The sequence below is a fragment of the Lithobates pipiens genome, unplaced genomic scaffold, assembly GCF_037356315.1.
Source record: "Lithobates pipiens isolate NorthernLeopardFrog02 unplaced genomic scaffold, aLitPip1_a1.2 Scaffold_23, whole genome shotgun sequence".
NCBI lineage: Eukaryota > Metazoa > Chordata > Amphibia > Anura > Ranidae > Lithobates > Lithobates pipiens.
Window position 1 is genome coordinate 322,407,838 of NW_027507785.1, and position 22,559 is coordinate 322,430,396.

At 43.5% G+C, this 22,559-nt stretch overlaps 1 protein-coding gene across 20 annotated transcripts in view; it reads left to right on the plus strand.

Moving 5' to 3' along the window:
- DAB1 (DAB adaptor protein 1) overlaps window positions 1–22,559 on the plus strand; it is a 1,102,825-nt gene that overhangs the window by 1,017,885 nt on the left and 62,381 nt on the right. For all 20 annotated transcript variants that reach the window (XM_077450623.1, XM_077450620.1, XM_077450628.1 and 17 more), the window contains one exon: window positions 10,700–10,762. In XM_077450623.1, coding sequence (XP_077306749.1) covers window positions 10,700–10,762 — 63 coding nt within the window. The remainder of the gene's footprint in view (window positions 1–10,699; window positions 10,763–22,559) is intronic.

The following is a 22,559-nucleotide window of genomic DNA, read 5'->3' on the forward strand; positions in this document are numbered from 1 at the left end:
GTCAGTGTTACGAATAGTGCCCCATTATTGGTGTCAGTAGGGAGAATAGTACCCCATAATTTGGGTCAGTGGGAGGAATAGTGCCCCATTATTGGTGTCAGTAGGAAGAATGGTACCCCATAATTGGGGTCAGCGGGAGGATTAGTGCCCCATTATTGGTGTCAGTAGGAAGAATAGTACCCCATAATTGGGGTCAGTGGGAGGATCAGTGCCCCATTATTGGTGTCAGTAGGAAGAATAGTGCCCCATTATTGGTGTCAGTGGAAGGAATAGTGCCCCATCATTGGGGTCAGTGGGAGGAATAGTGCCCCATCATCGGTGTCATTAGGAAGAATAGTGCCCCATTATTGGTGTCAGTAGGAAGAATAATACCCCATAATTGGGGTCAGCGGGAGGAATAGTGCCCCATCATTGGTGTCAGTGGGTGGAATAGTGCCCAATTATTGGTGTCAGTAGGAAGAATAGTACCCCATAACTGGGGTCAGTAAGAGGAATAGTGCCCCATCATTGGTGTCAGTGGGAGGAATAGTGCCCCATTATTGGTGTCAGTAGGAAGAATAGTGCCCCATCATTGGTGTCAGTGGGAGGAATAGTACCCCGTAACTGGGGTCAGTAAGAGGAATAGTGCCCCATCATTGGTGTCAGTGGGAGGAATAGTACCCCGTAACTGGGGTCAGTAAGAGGAATAGTGCCCCATCATTGGCGTCAGTGGGAGGAATAGTGCCCCATTATTGGTGTCAGTAGGAAGAATAGTACCCCGTAACTGGGGTCAGTGGGAGGAATAGTGCCCCATCATTGGTGTCAGTGGGAAGAATAGTGCCCCATTATTGGTGTCAGTAGGAAGAATAGTGCCCCATCATTGGTGTCAGTGGGAGGAATAGTACCCCGTAACTGGGGTCAGTAAGAGGAATAGTGCCCCATTATTGGCATCAGTGGGAGGAATAGTGCCCCATTATTGGTGTCAGTAGGAAGAATTGTACCCCGTAACTGGGGTCAGTGGGAGGAATAGTGCCCCATTATTGGTGTCAGTGGGAGGAATAGTGTCATCAGAGAGTGGAACGGTACCCCAAGTGCCAGATTAAGGTAAGCAGAGTCCCCCCCCTCCCCCCCCCCCCCCCCGGGCCGCCTTTGGAGACCACTTATCTACATAATTAGTACATCAGTAAAGACAAGTTTTATTAAAATAGACATAAAAGAAACCATAATACTAAACACAATGACGACGTTCCTTCAGGAGGTCATTTTACTTTTACAAATCATAAATCTGCCTCTGTAAATGACGATCTTCATAATCTTTATTCTACTCACCAACCAGAAAAATGAATTGGCAATCAGTATAAATATTTATAAGCTGTGATGATTTATTTCACAAAATGGAGATTTCTTTTCTTTCTATAAATTCCTGTTCTGTAACAAAAATAGTTTTGTGTTCATTCGATGGAAATCTCATTCCCTTCATCTAATTTCATTGTATCCCATAACTTTTCTCTCCTCCCCGTCTATTGTCCACTTTATGCCATCAAATCATTTTACTTAAATTATTAGCCATTTACTGTCTAAATCTGAAGAAAACCTGAGGAGTTATTTGTGAACTAATCAATGAAAAGGTAATAAAAAAAAATCTTATTTGATGGTTTGAACTTTCAGTTTAAATTGGATAAATACATTGCAGGTGCAAAGTCCTCGAGTCTTTAGAAAGCAGCCACAGCCTGGTTAGAAAAGCCCGTCTCCTGCCAGCATGCTTGAGGTAGTGAATGGGACGGTGTTTTGGAGGCCACATGTGCTGTAACGTATACTGTGGGGGAAATAATTATTTGATCCCCTGCGGATTTTGAAAGTTTGCCCACTTACCAAGAAATGAAGGGTCTATCATCTTTGTCATAGGTGTATTTTATTATTATTATTATTTTTTAATTGTACAGGGGGTCCCCGACTTCCCCCCAAATACAGGGTCCCCGACTTAACTCCCCAACTTAAGAACCACTCCTACTTCCGAACAGGGCACTGCGTGGACCATCTGCCATTCTGCGCATGCGCGGGCAGACCGAGCCCACGGAAAATGTCAAAAATGTCCGTAATTTGCCGCGCGTGAGCCGAACGGCATTCGACGGAACATCGGAAAACGTCCGTAATTGTTGTTCTACCCACCCTCTGCCGTTCTGCGCAGACCATCTGCCGCGCTGCGCATGCATGGTCAGACCGAGCCCATGGAAAATATCAAAAATGTCCGTAATTTGCCGCGCGTGCGGCGAACGGCATTCGACGGAGCATCGGAAAAGTCCGTAATCGTCGTTCTGAGCATGTGCGGCCAGACGGAGCCTCAGAAAATTTCGAAAATGGCCGTAATTTACCACGCATGCGGCAAGCAGCAGTCGACAGAGCATCGGAAATGTCCGTAATTGACGTTCTGCGCATGTGCGGCCAGATGGAGCCTCGGAAAATGCCTGTAATTTGCCGATCATGCGCCGAACGGCAGTCGACGGAGCATCGGAAATGTCCGTAATTGACGTTCTGTGCATGCGTAGCCAGACTGAGCCCACGGAAAATTAAAAAAATGTCCATAATTTGCCGCACATGCGCCGAACGGCAGTCGACGGAGCATCGGAAATGTCTGTAATTGACGTTCTGCGCATGTGCGGCCAGACAGAGCCTCAGAAAAATGTCCGTAATTTGCCACGCATGCATCGAACAGCATTCGACGGAACATTGGAAACGTCCGTAATTGTCGGTAGTATTGCGTCGAGCGGGAGGGTCACGGCCACCAATTTCTGAAGTAGTAGCATCACCTCAAGCCAGAAGGGTTTTATCAAAGGGCAGTGCCAAAAAATATGGAACAGCGTGCCTATGTCAAGCCCACATCGCCAACGCATCGCTGGGCACAATGGGTCGAATTTGTGGATAGGTGTACCACCCGCAGGGGGGGCCTGGGGATGGCCGGGTGCGCTTCGCTGCCATCTTCTGTGTGTCAATGCTCTGCATCGGCACCCATGGGTTGTTTGTTTACCCCGGCTGGAGCACCACTTGCCACTGAGGCCATGTATTGTAAGATCTTGGATGAGAACGTTCTTCCCTTAGCCAGAACAGAGAAGATGGGTCGTAGATGCATCTTCCAGCATGACAATGACCTAAAACATATCGCCCAGGCAACAAATGAGTGGCTCAAGAAGAAGCACTTTTCCTATAGAAAACTTATGGAGGGAGTTGAAACTTGGGCCAAAAAAACCTTAAGAATTTATTGAAGATCCGTAAAGAAGAGTGGACCAAAATCCCTCCTGAGATATGTGCAAACCTGGTCACCAACTACAAGGAACGTCTGACCTCTGTGCTTGCCAACAAGGGATTCTCCACCAACTACTAAGTCATGTTTTGCTTGGGGATCAAATATTTATTTTACTCACTGAACTGCGGCTTAATTTATAACATTTGTATTGTGTGTTTTTCCTGGATTTGTGGTTGATGTTCCGTCTCTATCATTTAAAATACACCTATAATAAAAATTATAGACCCTTCATTTCTTTGTAAGTGGGCAAACTTACAACATCCGCAGGGGATGAAATAATTATTATCCCCCACTGTACCAGATGCTGAAAAGGACCAAACTTTTTTTTTTTTATATATGCATTTTTTTCTAAAGTCTGAGTCCTTACCAGCCGTTCTCTTAACCCCTTGACACAAGACTTAAAAATTGCTGTTCACAGGAAGCTCTCCATCCAATCTGACAGAGCTTGAGATATTTTGCAAAAGAAGAATGGGCAGAAATGTCCCTCTCTAGATGTGCAAAGCTGGTAGGGACATCCCCAAAAAGACTTGCCGCTGTAATTGCAGTGAAAGTCGGTACTACAAAGTATTGACTCCGGGGGGCGCCATACAAATGTACCCCCCACACTTTTCACATATTTATTAGAAAAAAAAAATTGAAAACCATTTATCATTTTCCTTCCACTTCACAATCATGTGCCACTTTGTTTTGGTCTATCTACAGGGACAGGGGCGTAACTATAGGGGGTGCAGCAGTCGCGACCGCAACTGGGCCCTGTGATGCAGGGGGCCCATGCAGCCCCCTCTACATATGGCCGGCAGCAGCATAGGCAGCTAGCACACACTATTACATACCCCCTCCATATCCCCCTGGGGACAGGGACCTCTTCTCACGTGGGGACAGGGACCCCCACCTCCCCTGGGGACAGGGACCCCTTCTCACCTGGGGGCAGTAACTTCATCTGCCCTGGAGAAAAGGACCTCATCTTTTCTGGGGACGGGGACCCCATCCTACCTAGGGACAGTCCCCCAATGGGGCACCTAAAAAATGTAAAAAAATTTATAAATAAAAACTACTGATACCAGTGGTGGAACTACAGGGCTCACAAAGGTCATACCTGTGACCACACCTTGGAATTCCCCCGCCGGACTCGGAGGGAAGGGCCCTGGCTGGGGTTCAGGGGGGCCCTTCATGGTTTCTTGCATCGGGGCCCTGAAGGTTCTAATTACGCCACTGTACAGGGATATGCAATTAGCGGGCCTCCAGCTGTTGCAGAACTACAAGTCCCATGAGGCATACCAAGACTCTGACAGCCACAAGCCTGACACCCAGAGGCAGAGGCATGATGGGACTTGTAGTTTTGCAACAGCTGGAGGTCCGCTAATTGCCTATCCCTACTCTATCACATAAAATCCCAATAAAATACATTTACATTTTTGCTTGTAACATGACAAAATGTGGAAAATTTCAAGGGGTGTGAATACTTTTTCAAGGCACTATATATATATATATATATATATATATAGAGAGAGAGAGAGAGAGAGAGAGAGAGAGAGAGAGAAGATATACAGTGTATATATATATATATATATATATATCTACATATACATATTTGGTGCCCTTTTTTTATAGACTCGGTTCTGCCTCAGTTCTGTACAGATGTATCAAACTTTGTTGAAATTTTCCTGTTTAACCTTAATTAGATATAAAGCACACGGAGTGGGTGGAAGGAAAAGGTCGGGCTCGGTTGGACTTCCTCCCGGCATTTCAATCTCGGGCTCGCTCTGCCATTATGAATGTTTCGCTTTTTTAAAGCTTCCTTAAATAGGACATTCCAAATAAGACACAACGCTTAAATTGAGGTCAAGTACATTGTGAATAATTTATTCTGTTTAGTCGCCTACTTTGTAACAAAGAATATTATCAAAGGAGATCCCGCTTCATATCATTTTTACTGCAGAGTTTTTTAAAAGGAAAGCAGTCAAATGACCATTCGCTATGTACTCACCTGAACAGGGTGTACATAACACTCACTTCTTCAACGGCTTGGGCCTAAGCCCTTGTACACACGGTCAGATATTCCGACGGAAAATGTCCGATCAGACCGTGTTGTCGGATAATCCGACCGTGTGTGGGCTCCATCGGATGTTTCCGTCGGAATATCCGACCAACAAAGTTTTAGAGCTGGGCTCTAAAATTTTCCGACAACATGATCCGATCTGACTTTTTCCGATCGTGTGTAGAGAATTCCGATCGGACAAAGTGCCACGCATCCTCAGATCAAATTCCTAGACCAAAGCTATTGGCTACTAGCCTGAACGTAGTCCCATCATAACGAAATAACGTCACCACGTTCTGAACGATCGGATTGTCCGACAACTTTGTCCGTCCGTGTGTATGCAACAGTTTCGGACAAAATCCGTCGGACAAAATCCAACGGATTTGGTTGTCAGAATGTCCGACCGTGTGTACAAGGGCTAATACATCAAAACAATATTTTATTCCTATGTGTATAAACGCACACTGTAAAGGTTAAATGTTTGTTTGGGGGTGCAGGGGTAAGGTATAATACTTGCCTTATTATTGGCTATGGCAGGCTTTCTCAATCCATGCGACTGGTCACCTGCCGTGTCCTCTTTAAGCAGCTTTGGACCATGGCCCCATGTTCACTTCCTCATGTACAATGCAGGGTCAATAGCCCTGCACTGCACGCCATGACACGGAGGGCCAGCCCACAGCTCAAAGCGTGAGCCTGCCAGAGCCAGACATATGGTGAGTAATACAGCTTATCCATGCAACCCCAGACTAAACGAGCATTTGACCCTCCCAGTGCAGGGGGGGGCCCCATTCTACTATCATCGCCATGATTGCATGGAGCAGGCAGGAGGTGGGGCAATGTCATGGGCCTGTCCATTGATGGGATCTGACCACTCCCACCATCATACGGCCGATGAGTGTGCGACTTGTCATGCGACATTGGCTATCAAAGTTGCATATCAAGTCGCAGCCCATTCTTTTCAGTGGTGCCCTTTTTAAATCGGGGGGAATTTAAAGTTGCAGCAACTTTAAAAAAGATGCATACGCTACTTTAGTGCAACTTTTGATGCGACTTTGGTCCAGAGAATGTAACGTTGGATGAAAGTCGCACCAAAAGTCGCACTGGAAATCGTACAACTTTCAAGACGCGCTGAAAGGAAACCTATTCAATAGCTACAATATAAAACAAAGGTTCCAACTCTCCTCCACTCTATCCAAAATAAAATGCAGAGTTTAAGGTTGGAGTTCTAATTTAGAGGGATATCTGAACCCAAGAAATAAATGTAATATATTGCAGTTTATCAATCCTTACATGTGGTGGCTGTTATTTTAATAAAGTAAAATAAAAAAACTGTTGATCTTGCCAGAAATAAAGGGCCCTTGTGAGCTAAACTTAAAACAAAAAGTGTTATATGTGTAAACAACTATTTGCCCTACCTCCATGTAATGGGAATGTAAATAGAAATAGGGGTAGCAGCCAGAAGTAATGCACAGACTCTCTGCACAGCATCTAAGCATTTTTGCTAGGCTGCAATGTAAGGGGGAGAGACAAGGCCTAGCAAAAATACTTACACAATGTGCGATGAGTCTGTGCAATATTTTTGGCTGTTGCCTCTGACATACACGCAATTAAATCTTCCTCATCTCTACCCTATTTGGTTTACTCATCACACCCACTTTTTTGGTTGGTTGCGTTCAGGCCCCACCTCTAAATGTGAGTGTGCCACACACTTGTAACTCTGATCCCCACATTTAATGTTTTTTTTAGTTGCTGTTCATGATTAGGAGCATAAATAGGGTTGGTGTTGTGACAAATAAATGTGCAAAGTGCAGTAACAGTTTATTTGGGGATGTGTAGTATAGCACAGATCAATGTGCAAAGTGCATAAAGCATTTGCTTGGGCGTATGGAAGTCAAAATGGAAAAACTAGTTTGTAGTCCAAACAGAGGCAACAGCCAGAAATATTGCACAGACTCGCTGAAAATCATGTAAGCACTTTTGCTGGGCTGCAATGTAAGGGGGAGAGACAAGGCCTAGCAAAAATACTTACATTATGTGCAACAAGTCTGTGCAATATTTTTTGGCTGTTGCCTTTGTTTGGACTACAAACATGTTTTTCTATTTCCATTTCCATACACCCAAGCAAATGGATACTATACTTTGCACATTCATGTGTACAATACTATACTTTATATGCCAAAGCAAACAGTACTTCATTATACACGCTGATTTGTGACATAAATATACTGAAATAAACCTTCCTCATTCCCACCCTTGTGGGTTTACCCACCACACCCACTTTCCTGGTTGGTCCTGTCCAGGTCCCACCTCTAAATCTGCATGTGTTACCCACTTGTGACCCTGATCCCAACATTTATTGCCTTTTTGAGTTGCTATTCATGTGCAGGAACTTGGTGGCACAGCATCAGCAGGACAGAGGTCCAAAATGCGGCACTGTCCCGGCAGATCCAGGACGGTTGGCATCTATAGGATGACAGCCATAGCTCTCACCATTATTCTATAGTGGAAATAATTTGCTACAAAATATTCTTGTAAATATATATATGCAATAAATCCCCACCAGCTTCGGTATATAGTGTACTCTGGAGTTGGTTGAATGCTATAGGTCACATGTGTCTGATTGTGTATGTGCATGTTGATACTTTCATATAATTCCTACAATATATATACTATATACTGTATGTAAATATATATAATCCAAAAAGAGAGAGTGGCACGCACGAGTCTTGAAAGGTGAAAGCACTATGAAGGTTTTTTTTTATGTTTCGACGAGGCACAAGCTCGTCTTCTTCAGGACTAAGTCCTGAGGAAGACGAGCTTGTGCCTCGCTGAAACGTCAAATTAAAACCTTCATTGTGTGTTCACCTTTCAAGACCTGTGAGTGCCGTTCTCTCTTTTTGGATTATTTGCACTACAGGCTTTGCTGTGCACTGGTCTAATTTTTTATCTCTGAAAAGTGTGCAGTGGCAACCATTGGATACTAATATATATATATATATATATATATATATATATATATATATATATATATATATACAGTATATAGTCATTTTATGCTGCGTTCTTCCTTGCTTCCTTAGTTTTTAAAATGAATTTTTTTTATCCTATCAAATTAAGTCAATCTTTTTCGCTGCTTAAAAAATGCGCTTTATAAAAGTGTATGCAAAGCCTATTTTTATTTGGGAGGTGAAAGGGCTATAACCCCTGCCAGAATTTTATGGCTGTCTCTGCTCCCCTTGGGAAGATTAGGCCTCTCAATTCATCCTGGTGGACATTGTCACTGTGAAAGGAAGTGGTGGGAAATTCAAACTTGTAAAGTTGTCACGGGAACAGAGGGAAGATCTTCCAGTGGGGACAACCTGTCTACGAGTGTAGTGTCCCCTCACATTGGAAAGGTTTTCTCTCACTTCCTGTTGTGTCTCCAGGACAGGAAGTGAGGGGAAATCTCAACGAGACAAAGACAGCACAAAGAAAAACCGAACAGGGATTTAACCATTCCCTGCCCTATACAATCCCCAAAAAATGGGCTTTGGATATATTTCAACTCTTTTTACTGAAAGTTGTGATTTTTTTTTAATTCTTACTGTCATCTAAAAATCTTCAAGAGCTTTTTTTTTTTTTTTTTTTTGTAGGGAAATGCTACATTTACTGCTTTATAAATATGTCTTTACTTTCAAAGAAATACATGCGCTTGCTCAAAGGCTGCTGAAACTTAGGGATGTAAAAAAAAAAAAATCACATAGGTAATCATCCAACGACACTGGTGGTATATTTGTTTTTCGCAAATGAGGAAAAAAATCAAATGTTCTCCTTCTATTTCCTCAGCAGGTCTAATGTTATTGATTCATATAAATATAGGGAAGATTGAAAAAATACCAAATTTTGGCCACTAGATGGCGCTGAGGAAATGAGTATAATCCTTTGCCCTATCTAGTGGCTATAAAGCAGTATTTTCCCGAACCGCTCTATTTTTTTTATGGATGGATATCCATCCATAAAAAAAATAGAGCGGTTCGGGAAAATATCCATCCATAAAAAAAATAGAGCGATTCGGAAAAATATCCATCCATAAAAAAAAAGAGCGGTTCGGGAAAATACTGCATTATAGCCACTAGATAGGGCATACTGCATTATAGCCACTAGATAGGGCAAAGGATTATACTCATTTCCTCAGCGCCATCTAGTGGCCAAAATTTGCTATTTTCTCAACCTTTAGAGGAAATAGAAGAACGACGTTTAATTTTGCCCTAGAACAAATGTACCAGTGGTTTCACTGGACAAATAGCCATGCAATTATTATTTTTTTATAAACACGCCCCTTAGACTAATATAATATATATTATAATGACTTAAATGAATTAAATCTGAACTTCAGGCACTCAGTGTTCTATTGAGTTTTATTTGCAGTTAAATATTCTCAATTTTTTTTTTTAATCAAACTAGCTGAATTACAGACAATTTACCTAATGTGAATGGTAGGAGTCACCCTAATAGAGGGAAGGGCTTCCATTTGAGCCAATCAGAGCTTTGTTGCTTTGTAGAGTGCTGTCAGTCTATTACTGTGAACATGCTTTGGGGGAAGAACAGAATGAAGACCTCTTTATTTCTGTCCAATCACAGCCTGGAGGGGGGGTTAGTGACCATAAAGTGAGGTCATTGACTTGCTTCTGCAGTCTGGCATGGTGGTTGGATTTAAAATCTACTTAATTTTTTTTCTTAATTATTAATATATATATATATATATATATATATATATATATATATATATATATATATATATATATATATATATATATATATATATATATATATATATATAATATATAATATATATATATATTTAAATGATTATTACATTTTATATTTAAAAATGCAATTTAATTTTAATTTTAGTATTTTAACTATATGTCTACCAGCTGTTTGCCTGGAGTTCACCTTTAATAGGTGTGACTCAATTTTTTCCAATACATTTTATTTGCCACATATCTTGGAGCGCCCTCTTCTGTTCAGAACAGTTGGCGCGGCTCTAGGCCTGAGATCCTAATAAGCTTCTCTTCAGCCTCTCCGCTCCTCTCCTGCCTGACACGGGGAGAAGATTCCTGCCTAATGTCTGCCCCTTGTGTTTACAGCCATTGGTTTTGCGTGGCTTGCACTCTTCAATGTGACAGGTCCTCTTTGTTAGGCTGCAATATATTGACTCGAAACGGCACTTTAACCTTTTGTCAAAGCTCTGTAGGGCCTTTCAATGTCTGGCGTGTGGTTACTGAAAGAATGCACAACTGTCTATCATTATCTGTGACCAGCATTGCCTGCCGTGCCATCTGTCCATAAGAAATCAGTAATGTTTTCTCTCTCTCTTATCGCTCTCTGTTTTCTCTTAGGCTGTTACTCAATTAGCACTTTTTGGGGACATGTCCACTCCGCCTGACGTAACTTCACCTTCTGTAAGTAACACAATAACAACCAATTAAGATTCTGCTTTCTGCTGTGAAATTGACTTGGGTGTATTTACTACGGCATAGATCAATGTGCAAAGTGCAGTAACAGTTTTCCTGGGTATACATAGTGTGGCAATGTGCAAAGTGTTGTAACCATTTGGTTGTTTGTATGTAGTATGGCACGGATCAATGTGCAAATTGCAGTAACAGTTTTCCTGGGCATATGTAGTATGTCACAGATCAATGTGTAAAGTGCAATAACAGTTTCCTTGGGCATATGTAGTATGGCACAGATCAATGTGTAAAGTGCAATAACAGTTTCCTTGGGCATATGTAGTATGTCACAGATCAATGTGTAAAGTGCAATAACAGTTTCCTTGGGCATATGTAGTATGGCACGGATCAATGTGTAAAGTGCAGTAACAGTTTTCCTGGGCATATGTAGTATGGCACAGATCAATGTGCAAAGTGCAGCAACAGTTTCCTTGGGCGTATGTAGTATGGCACAGATCACTGTGCAAAGTGCAGTAACAGTTTTCCTGGGCATATGTAGTATGGCACAGATCAATGCGTAAAGTGCAGTAACAGTTTTCCTGGGCGTATGTAGTATGGCACAGATCAATGTGCAAAGTGCAGCAACAGTTTCCTTGGGTGTATGTAGTATGGCACAGATCACTGTGCAAAGTGCAGTAACAGTTTTCCTGGGCATATGTAGTATGGCACAGATCAATGCATAAAGTGCAGTAACAGTTTTCCTGGGCATATGTAGTATGGCACAGATCAATGCGTAAAGTGCAGTAACAGTTTTCCTGGGCATATGTAGTATGGCACAGATCAATGCGTAAAGTGCAGTAACAGTTTTCCTGGGCATATGTAGTATGGCACAGATCAATGCGTAAAGTGCAGTAACAGTTTTCCTGGGCGTATGTAGTATGGCACAGATCAATGTGTAAAGTGCAGTAACAGTTTTCCTGGGCATATGTAGTATGGCACAGATCAATGTGCAAAGTGCAGTAACAGTTTCCTTGGGCATATGTAGTATGGCACAGATCAATGTGCAAAGTGCAGTAACAGTTTCCTTGGGCATATGTAGTATGGCACAGATCAATGTGCAAAGTGCAGTAACAGTTTTCCTGGGCGTATGTAGTATGGCACAGATCAATGTGTAAAGTGCAGTAACAGTTTTCCTGGGCGTATGTAGTATGGCACAGATCAATGTGCAAAGTGCAGCAACAGTTTCCTTGGGCGTATGTAGTATGGCACAGATCAATGTGTAAAGTGCAGTAACAGTTTTCCTGGGGGTATGTAGTATGGCACAGATCAATGTGCAAAGTGCAGTACCAGTTTCCTTGGGCGTATGTAGTATGGCACAGATCAATGTGTAAAGTGCAGTAACAGTTTTCCTGGGCGTATGTAGCATGGCACAGATCAATGTGCAAAGTGTGGAGACCATTTTCTTGAGGATACATAGTATGTAACAGATCATATTAAGTATGGCACAGATCAATGAGCAAAATAAAGTAACAGTTTCCGTGGGCGTATGTAGCATGGCACAGATCAGTGTGTAAGTACAGTAACCCCAAGCGTCCAATCAGACATCATTCCTACTATTCTGACTCCAATAAAATAAAAATGTGATTGGTTGCATGATATTCTTTGACCTGCTCTAATATACCAGCTCCCAAAAAAAGTATAACTAAAGGCAAAACTTTTTTTTTTTTTTTAAGTTTTGGATGGAGTGGAGATGTATTAGAACCCCTGTCAGATTTTATTGCTGTGCCCCCGTTAGGGAGATTCTCTCTCTGTATTTGTCATGTTTACCATTATCAAGTGAAGGTAAAAGAAAGTCCCAAGTTGTGGGTTGTCCCTAGAAAAGTAATAAAGGGAAGATATTCCAATGGGGACACTAGTTGTGGTGACCTGGGGGTCCCGAAGAGATTCCCTTCATTTTTTATTTTTTTTTTGAGATGCAGGGATTTCCTCTCACTTCCTGTTTGGCTATGGGACAGGAAGTGAAGGTAAATGTCTCCAATGGGGTACAAATGGCAAAAAAAAAAACAAGAGGGATTGTAACCCTCCCTTACTCTATCCCAAATGAAGAAAACAAAGTTTTGTCTATAGTTCTACTTTAAAGCGGGAGTCCGCCGGGACTCCGCGTTTTTTTTTTTTTTTTTAAAAAGCCAGCAGCTACAAATACTGCAGCTGCTGACTTTTAAAATAGTGACACTTACCTGTCCAGCGCGCCCGCGATGTCGGCACCCGAAGCCGATCTCTCGATCGTCTCTCGGGTGCTGCCGCTGCCATCTTGGGTATGGGAATCAGGAAGTGGAGCCTTTCGGCTTCATTTCCCGGTTCCCTACTGCGCATGCGCGAGTCGCGCTGCGCAATAAGGACGGTCCCCGCTGCCTCTGGGATCTGTGTGTTTCCCAGCAGGCAGCGGGGCACTTGCGAAAGGGGCGGGCACTTGCAGAAAGGGGCGTAATCTACGCCCCTTTCCGCAGAGAGCTATCCCGGAAGTGGGTGCAGATACCTGTACTGTACAGGTATCTGCACCCCCCTCCCCCCTGAAAGGTGCCAATTGTGGCGCCAGAGGGGGGGAGGGTTCCGATGAGCGGAAGGTCCACTTTAGGGTGGACCTCCACTTTAAGCATTGTTTTTTTTTTTTTTTTTTTTATAGAAAACACTTGAACTTTGCTGTCTTAAATTGCTAAAGCCTCTGGTGGAATCTTCTGGCACACACCTCCAGGAGGGTGAGATACCTAATTCCCACTGTGCTCATTGGTTGCTTCTGACTTGCTGTGCCCTGTACTGACATAGGGGTAGAAGGAAGAAACTACAGCATGGCAGGGGATGCAACATCCCTGGAGGCAGTGCCAGGACAAGGTCTTTTGGCACCCAAGATGAAGGCAAAGGCCAAAAGGGCACCTCTTGCTCATGAGTTGTGAACTACTTCATCAGCATAGGTTTCAGGTCTGCCTCTTTGTTCCTCCTCTTGCTGAAGCTCTCAAGGCTTCTGTCTCTTCGGCCCACTCCTTGGCCCAGCCCTGTCCGGGAGTGTCCAATTTTGAAGTCTTTGCCGAAGACTTGCAAGGTCTCGGACTTGTGGCCCACTGGAGAAGTTAGTATTCAGTCTTCTTTTGCTGGAACATTGCTTTTGATGTTTTTGTTGGCAATTGTAACACTTTCTTTAAAGCGGTACTCCGCTCCCTCTTTTTCCCCTCTTACCTACAGTGCTGAAGAGCTCTTCAAAGCACATATTGACCTGTACAGTGAATCCAGTGTTGACCTGCTGCGATGCACTATACAGGTGCCGCCATCTTGGCTCTCTTTAGATAGCTGCCTCTTCTGGATGCAGGCAGCCAGCTCTGATGATGCACTGGACCACCTTCAGACCACCCTCTAGACCGCACCCTCCCCCCCCCCCCCTCTCGTCCCCAGCCGCTCAATTTGCAGCCATCTTGGGGATGTGACTTAAGTATCCCAGGAGGCTGTAGGACCGAGTACACTTCATTCTGGCCTAGACCGGAATGGCAGTGGGGTATCAGGCTAATAATGAAAACGTAAATAAAAATAGAAAAGAAAAAAATAATACATTTCCTACAATTCTTTTTTTTTTGGGGGGGGGGGCTAACTTCTTTTTTGGGGGTCCAGGAAATCTTTAATTAGCATGATAAATGGACACACCAAAATAACCAATGTGCTTCAAGGGCTTCAAGGAGCCATTTATCTGAGAAGACTGGACAATAGGTTACAAAGTAAAGGATATACAGTAATTCTGCTTATTTGGGATGCCAGTCACTGTATTGCCCGACGGGCATCCCAAATAAGCAGAATTTTATCGTTTTTGTATTTTAGAGGTTTTCTCTCCATTTACAGCCATGGCCAAAAGTTTTGAGAATGACACCAAATATACATTTTCACAAAGTCTCCTGCCTCGGTTTTTATGAATCTGTTTGTAAGTCAGACCTGTAGTGTAGCTCCAGCCAAAAATACAATTTTTAAGCTTTTTGGATGACATAGGGAAGGGTTAACACCCATGTAATGTTTGTTTTGCTGTCTGTGCCCCGTTCAGAAAATGTCACTCTCTGTCCCAATGATAATTCGATTTTGAAAATTTTGGGTTGTTGTGGAAACGAGTCTTGATGATAAAGCATCAGTGGAGACACCTTTTTCCCATAATAACTCTTAGCCCTTGTACACACGGTCGGACATTCTGCCAACCAAATCCGTTGGATTTTGTCCGACGGATTTTGTCCGACGGATTGTGTCCGAAACTGTTGCATACACACAGTCGGACCAAGTTGACAGAAAATCCGATCGTTCCGAACGTGATGACGTTATTTCGTTACGACAGGACTACATTCAGGCTAGTAGCCAATAGCTTTGGTGTAGGAATTTGATCTGAGCATGCGTGGCACTTTGTCCGATCAAAATACCCTACACATGATCCGAGTATGTCCGATTGGACCAGTTTGTCGGAAAATATTTCCAACAAGTTGGAAAATTGGGTCCAACGGATATTCCGACGGAAACAGTCCGATGCATACCGCACACAGTCGGATTATCCGACAACACGGTCCGATAGGACACATTCCGACGGATTCTCCGACCGCGTGTACAAGGGCTTACAGGAGTGTATTTTCCTTCCTAGGGGTAGATTTCCTCCCACCTCCTCTTGTCTCCCTCTGTTTTGTAAGTAGGAACCATTTGTAAGTCAGATGTTTGTAACTGGGGGACCGCCTGTACTCCCGAATGTTAGGAAGAGCGATCAGATGAATTGCAATTAATTGCAAAGTCCCTCTTTGCCATGAAAATGAACTTACTTCCATAAAAAACACTTCCACTACATTTGCGAAAAAGGCTTCAGGGAGCCCAAGAAAGTCCAGCAAGCGTCAGGGTCGTCTCCTACAGTTGATTCAGCTGTGGGATCGGTGGCACCACCAGTGTAGAGCTTGCTCAGGAATGGCAGCAGGCATGTGAGGACATCGGCACACACAGTGAGGAGAAGACTTTTGGAGGATGGTCCGTTGTCAAGAAGGGCAGCAAAGAAGCCACTCTCCAGGAAAAACATCAAGGACATACTGATATTCTGAAAAAGGTACAGGAATTGGACTGCTGAGGACTGGGGTAAAGTAATTTTCTCTGATGAATCCCCTTTCCGATTGTTTGGGGCATTTGGAAAAAACCTTGTCCGGGGAAGAAAGGTTGAGTGCTACCATGAGTCCTGTGTCATGCCAACAGTAAAGCATCCTGAGAACATTCAGGTGTGGGGTTGGTTGGGCTCCCTCACAATTCTGCCTAAGAACACAGCTATGAATTTAGAATGGTACAAAAACATCCCCCGAGAGCAATTTCTCCCAACCATCCAAGAACAGTTTGGTGAGGAACAATGCCTTTTTCCAGCATGATGAAGCACCTTGCAATAAGGAAAAAGTGATAACTAAGTGGCTTGGGGGGAACAAGACATCTAAATATTGGGTCCATGGCCAGGAAACTCCCTGGATCTTAATCCCATTGAGATCTTGTGGTCAGTCCTCAAGAGACGGTGAACAAAAAACCCCCAAAATTCTGGCAAACTCCAAGGATTGATTATGCAAGAATGGAGGGGGGGGGGGGGGGGCATCAGTCAAGATGTGGCCCAGAAGTTGATTGACAGCATGCCAGGACAAATTGCAGAAGTCTTGAAAAAGAAGGGTCATCACTGCAAATATTGACTCTTTGCATAAACTTCATGTCATTGTCAATAAAAGCCTTTGACATGAATGAAATGCTTGTAATTATACTTCAGTATACCATAGTAGCATCTGACAAAAAGATCTAAAAACAGTGAAGCAGCAGGCTTCGTAAAAATAAATATTTGTGTCATTCTCAAAAACTTTTGGCCATGGCTGTACTTTATGGCAGATGACTTTATGGCAGATTTATGACCTAATAAAGGTCTGAAGAAGGAGGAGCGCTGAGCCCCTGAAACGCTTTGGTCATGCTAAATGAAGTAAAGACTATTTCAGTGGCACTCTCATTTTCCCTGCAGTTTCTTGTATGGAGCTCAGAGAAAAGAAAAGATGTCCAGAGATTAGAGTCTGTATGGCATAGTGCAGTGGTCTCTAAACTGTGGCCCCCAGGCCAGATGTGGCCCTTCTCTTTTGCCTTTACCTGTTCTGCAAGGCACTATTCCTTCCACGGACACCAACAATGGGGCATCAATTCTCCCACTGATTCCAATGAGGGAGCTCTATTCTTCCCACTAATACCAATAATATGGCTTTATTCCTCCCACTGATAACCAATGATAGAGCACTATTTTTCCTATTACTATCAGTGGGCCCTATTCCAACCACTGATACGGGCACTATTCCATCCACTGAAACCAACAATAGGGCAATATTACTCCCACGGATGCCAATGATGGAGCACTTTCTTTCTTCAACTAATACTATGCATGGGGTCCTATTCCACATTCTTGTACCAATAATGGGTCACTATTCCTCCCACTGATACCAATGATGGGTCACTATTCCTCCCACTGATACCAATGATGGGTCACTATTCCCCCCACTGATACCAATGATGGAGCACTATTCCTCCCACTGATACCAATGATGGAGCACTATTCCTCCCACTGACACCAACAATGGGGCACTATTACTCCTACAAATACCAATGATGAATCACTATTCTTCCACTAATACTAATGATGGATCCCTATTGCTAGTCATACTGACCACAGGCACTATGTCATTTATTTCCCCCCAATGATGACCAAGCTTGAGACATTGTTGACTCTGATGCCAGGAAAATTTATGTTCCCAGTGGCCACAGTCTGGCCCCTATGAAGTCTGAAGATCAGTAAACTGGCCCTTTGTTTAAAAAGATTGGTGATCCCTGGTATACTGTATAGTGTCCATCATACATGCAATTGTCTTAAGAAGCATCTGGAGCACCTTTGCATCTAAATTAGTTTCTATGGTATTGAGTTAGTAGAGAGAGTACTGCAACACTCACCCCCCCCCCCCCCTTCTACCAACCTCTGACTGGCACCCTGACCCCCGCTGGGGCATATATCCTGGGGAGTATCCCCTTACACCCTGCTCTACAGGACCTGGGACATTTAAGGGTCGGGAACAGTCTGTGGGACAACACATCCCAGCAGGCCTACAGATAGAAAGCCAGCAGCCATCTTGCTACTCCCACTTCAATTCACCCCCTTCCAAACCTGTCCGGACTAGCTTGGTCCAGCTGCTCTGGCCACAGAAGGACCACAACAACTACTGAGACTAATGTACACCCCACTTTGTTATTAAACTGCCACATATTCTAAGGAACTTGCAATAGGGGCAGTGGCCTGGTGTATAGCCCTTATGATGATGCTGTAACAACATCCTGGTGACCTGGGGACCTGAGACGTGAAAACAGACCACATTGACTATGTCAACGCACCCACGGAAAAGTACACATAACCATACCCTGCGCTCTTTGGGGACCCCACAGAGTAAAACATCATCTGCAAACCTAAGCAAATTCAAATACTCTGGGGACGGTAAAAACGCCAAAAAGGCGCCTCCACAGAGAAACAGCATTATAGAAGACATGGAGGATGATGAGGTCTCTCTGCCAGCTTCTGAAGACTCAACTACTGGCACTAATAAGAATGAACACCTGCTTACCTATGCGGCCATGAAAGACATTGCTGCTGACATTAAAAGCTCCTTTACTGCAGCGATCACTGATATCAAAACAGAAATTCTACGAGTTAGTAGAGAGATCCTCTAAGAACATATACCATTATTGCCCAACCTGGCTTAGCAAAGCTTGAGCATTTTGGAAAGCTGTGCGATGGCATGTTTTATTTTGCATGGGTTGCCTTTTGTGGTATTGTTGGCCATTCCAGTTGCAGTGGACATTCCTCAAATTTGGCTTGCAAGGTCTGAAGTGTTTCAACAGCTTTGCAATGCCAATGAATGCTGATATCAGAATTCACAACCATGTCCATTGTGGCAAATGGATGTAATTTCAGGTGGTTATATACGCAATCTGTAGTAGAGAGACAGTTCAGTGATTTCCAGCCCTCATCTCATTAACTTCCACTGGAGAGCCGAGGGCTAAAATATCTCTGAACCCTTATGTTAAAATGGCCAAACCATGAGACAGGTGGTCATCATGGCAGCCAATATAGAGTCAAAGTACCCAATAATTGAGGTATCACATACAGTCTGGAGAATTGAATCCCAGTTGGTGTCCTTTACATCTTTTGGATTTGTGGAAGTGAGAGCCTTCAGCCAGTTCCTGGAGCGTAGTCCAGCTGAGGGCTGAAATATCTCTGAACCCTTAGGGCCGGTTCACACTGTGAGGCGAGGCGAGGCGACACGGCTCGCCTCGCCTCGCTCCCGCAAGTCGCCCCCATTCAGTACTATGGAACCGTTCTGAGAGGAGCGACTCGAGTCGCTCCGACTCAGAAAAAAGGTTCCTGTACTACTTCGGGGCGACTTCGGGGGCGACTTGCATTGACTTCTATGCAGAAGTCCTCTGCAAGTCGCCGCTGAGCTCCCCGCAAGTCGCGGCGAGGTAAGTCGGAGACGCCTCGCCGCGGCTCGCTGTGTGAACCGGCCCTTAGGTTAATCTGACCATTCCAGTAGACAGGTGATCGTCTTGGCAGCCAATGTAGATTCAATTTACTCCATAATTGATGCATCATTTGCAATCTAGTGAATTAAATCACCATTGGCGTCTTTTATATCTTTGTATGCCTGGAAGTGAGATCCTCCAGCTAGTTCCTGGAAAGTAGTCTCACTCCTCGCCTGTATATTCTACTAAAATAGTATTAAAAGAAACAGGAAGAGGCCATTTAGGCCATTTACCATCGCAACAAGTGGGTGGAACTGAGAACTCCAAGGTCCTGAATCCACTTTTGTTATAGTTCCTGGATATCAGAATATTCTAAATGGGGTTATCGACCTGCCAGCATAAAACAGAAATATCAGTTTTGGGTAGATTTACTTTTTTTTTTATATTTTTATCGACTTTTTGCAAAACTTGTACAAAAACACACAATAAGGAACTACTGCCCACGCAGGGGCAACTGCCCAAATGTATATTTGGGGACATCACATGCAGTCCAGTGCGATTTTTTTCTGCATCAAAAATGCATGGAAAGTAGGTTCCAGCTTTCATATTGGGGGGGGGGGGCACATGGGGGGACAAGAACAAAAGTAGAGGGGCCAACTATAAAACGCAATTTATATATATTTCAAGAATAAAATGCACTCTAGAGGTCTTGTTAGAAAGAGAAATGTTAGCTGAACATTGCAGCTGCAGCCACTTAGATTCAAAGAGTGTAATTGTTCTTTCAATGTAGGGCTCATACATGCTGATCAATGCTGCCTATCAGTGCCACCTATCATTGCTCATCAATGCTGCCTACCAGGGCAGCTTATCAGTGCTGCCTATCAGCGCTAATTGGCCATCAATGCAGCATATCAGTGCCCATCAATGCTGCCTATCGGTGCCACCTATCAGTGCTCATCAATGCCACCTATCAGTGCCTCCTTATCAGTGCAGCCTATCATTGAGCATCAATGCTGCCTATCAGTGCAGCATATCAGTGCCCAGCAATGCTGCCTATGAGTGTCACCTATCAGTGCTCATCAATCTCACCTATCGGTGCTCATCAGTGCCACCTATCAGTGCTCATCAATGGTGCCTATCAGTGCCACCTATCAGTGCTCATCAATGGCGCCTATCAGTGCCACCCATCAGTGCTCATCAATGCCATCTATCAGTGCCCACCAGTGCAGCCTATGAGTGCTTATCAATGCCGTCTATCAGCGTCACCAATCATTGCTACCGGTGCAGCTGATCAGTGCTGCCTATCCGTGCTCATCAATGCCACCTATGACCCTTTTTGCCCCTCCCCTTTAGAGAGGCCACTGGTTATATGATTTCCAAGGCATAGTTCACACCAGTGCAATCAGTTCCAGGGCTTTCCAGTTCCAGAAGAACATGCTCCATTTTGCTTGCACTGGGCTGTACTGGATCGCAGTAAAACGCATCAAAAAAGCACCAGAATGCACTGGAATGCATCAAAAATGCACCAGAGACCAGTGCAGTGAAAAAAAGAAAAAAAAAAGCATCTGGAATGCATCAAAAATGCACAGAAACGCACCAAAAATGTGCATGCAGGAAATCATCTGGAATGGATCTGGAATGTGTTTTTGTGGTCCTAAAACAATTAAAAAAAAAAAAAATGAAAAAAAAAATATATAATGAAGTACAGCTAGTACTGTAGAGTGTAAAACTAGTAACAAAATAATAAAGAGGTGCATCCCCTATATGTACTCCTAGAACGGAACTCCACCTCGAGGAATCCCCTATATGTACTCCTAGAACGGAACTCCACTATCGAGGAATCCCCTATATGTACTCCTAGAACGGAACTCCACTATCGAGGAATCCCCTATATGTACTCCTAGAACGGAACTCCACCACGAGTAACTGTACATAAGAACCTGGGATGTACTAGCTTTTTAAATAAGATATGTTTCTATGTATTTATATATTTTTTTCTGTCTGTGTGAAAAAAAAAATCTTTTTGTATTAAAATTTGTTATTATTCTATTATATATTTTCTGATTTTTGTCTATTAAATCGAGTACCGGTATAGTCCAACATGTTTCTGGTATGATTGGTTTGTGAATGGGTATAGGGAGCTCTATATCACACAGCTCCTTTTCCCCCCACTTTCACAATTTCCAATCAACCTCCCTCTTTCCTTGAAAGAGGTGCAAGGCTCAAGTGCTAAATAAAATTATACAGAAGGATCCATACCCATTCAGAAACCACATCGCCTAAGGTGGTGGTTCTCAACTCCTGTCCTCAGGAACCACTAACTGGCCAGATTTTATGTATTACCTTGGGGGAGATGCAGACGAGAATACTCCAATCACCGAGCAGCAAATAATATCACCTGTGATGTATTTCCGTTATCTTGCAGACCTGAGGACAGGAGTTGAGAGCCACTGATCTAAGGTAACTGCTCATAGAGTTTCAGCAATCTAGAGGAGTGGCAGTTGGGGAGTTATCCAAGCGACAGGACCAAACTTCATTAAAAGTAGTCAGACAACCTCTATTGCGTTATGCGTCTTGATAAATGGGCAAAAACGGAATTGATCAACTACCGGAGGAGGGAGAAGACTTCTTCCAATGAAGATTGATCCGAGGAGGGAGAAGACTTCTTACAATGAAGATTGATAGCTTTCCGGGCGTAAAAAAGGAGGAGGCTTAAAATAATTCTCATTACTAGCCTAGGGGCTAGTTCTTCGACCAGGCCAAGCAGACAAAACCCAATTTGGGGTAAATTAACTTTTTTTTTTTTACTTTCTCTCCCTGTGCAGTGAAGTCGCTGATATCCAAGCATAGGTTTCTCCGAACCTTGGTCTACAGTTGAGGATATCCAATCCTTTAGGCATAATACGTCACTTTGCAACTTTTAAACCCATGTTGACATTTGTGCAGTGAAAATGACTTAATATTATTGCTCTTTTCCAGACGCAATAAAACACTTTGGCATATGGGTGTCTCGGGGATAAATTAGGACCGCAGGCAGCTGCCGGATTAACTGCATGAGTTTGGAGATGGATAATGAAACGAATAGACTGGGAACTTAGTCACTGTGATGAGACAAGCAACCGAGGACCTCCCTGGTCCAGTAAACTGCTAAACCCCCAAAACACCAGCAGACCTTCAGTTGGCCTTTGGTAGGCCTTCTCTGATGTTCCTAATGCTTGGAGGTCTTAGATTTATCTCTTAA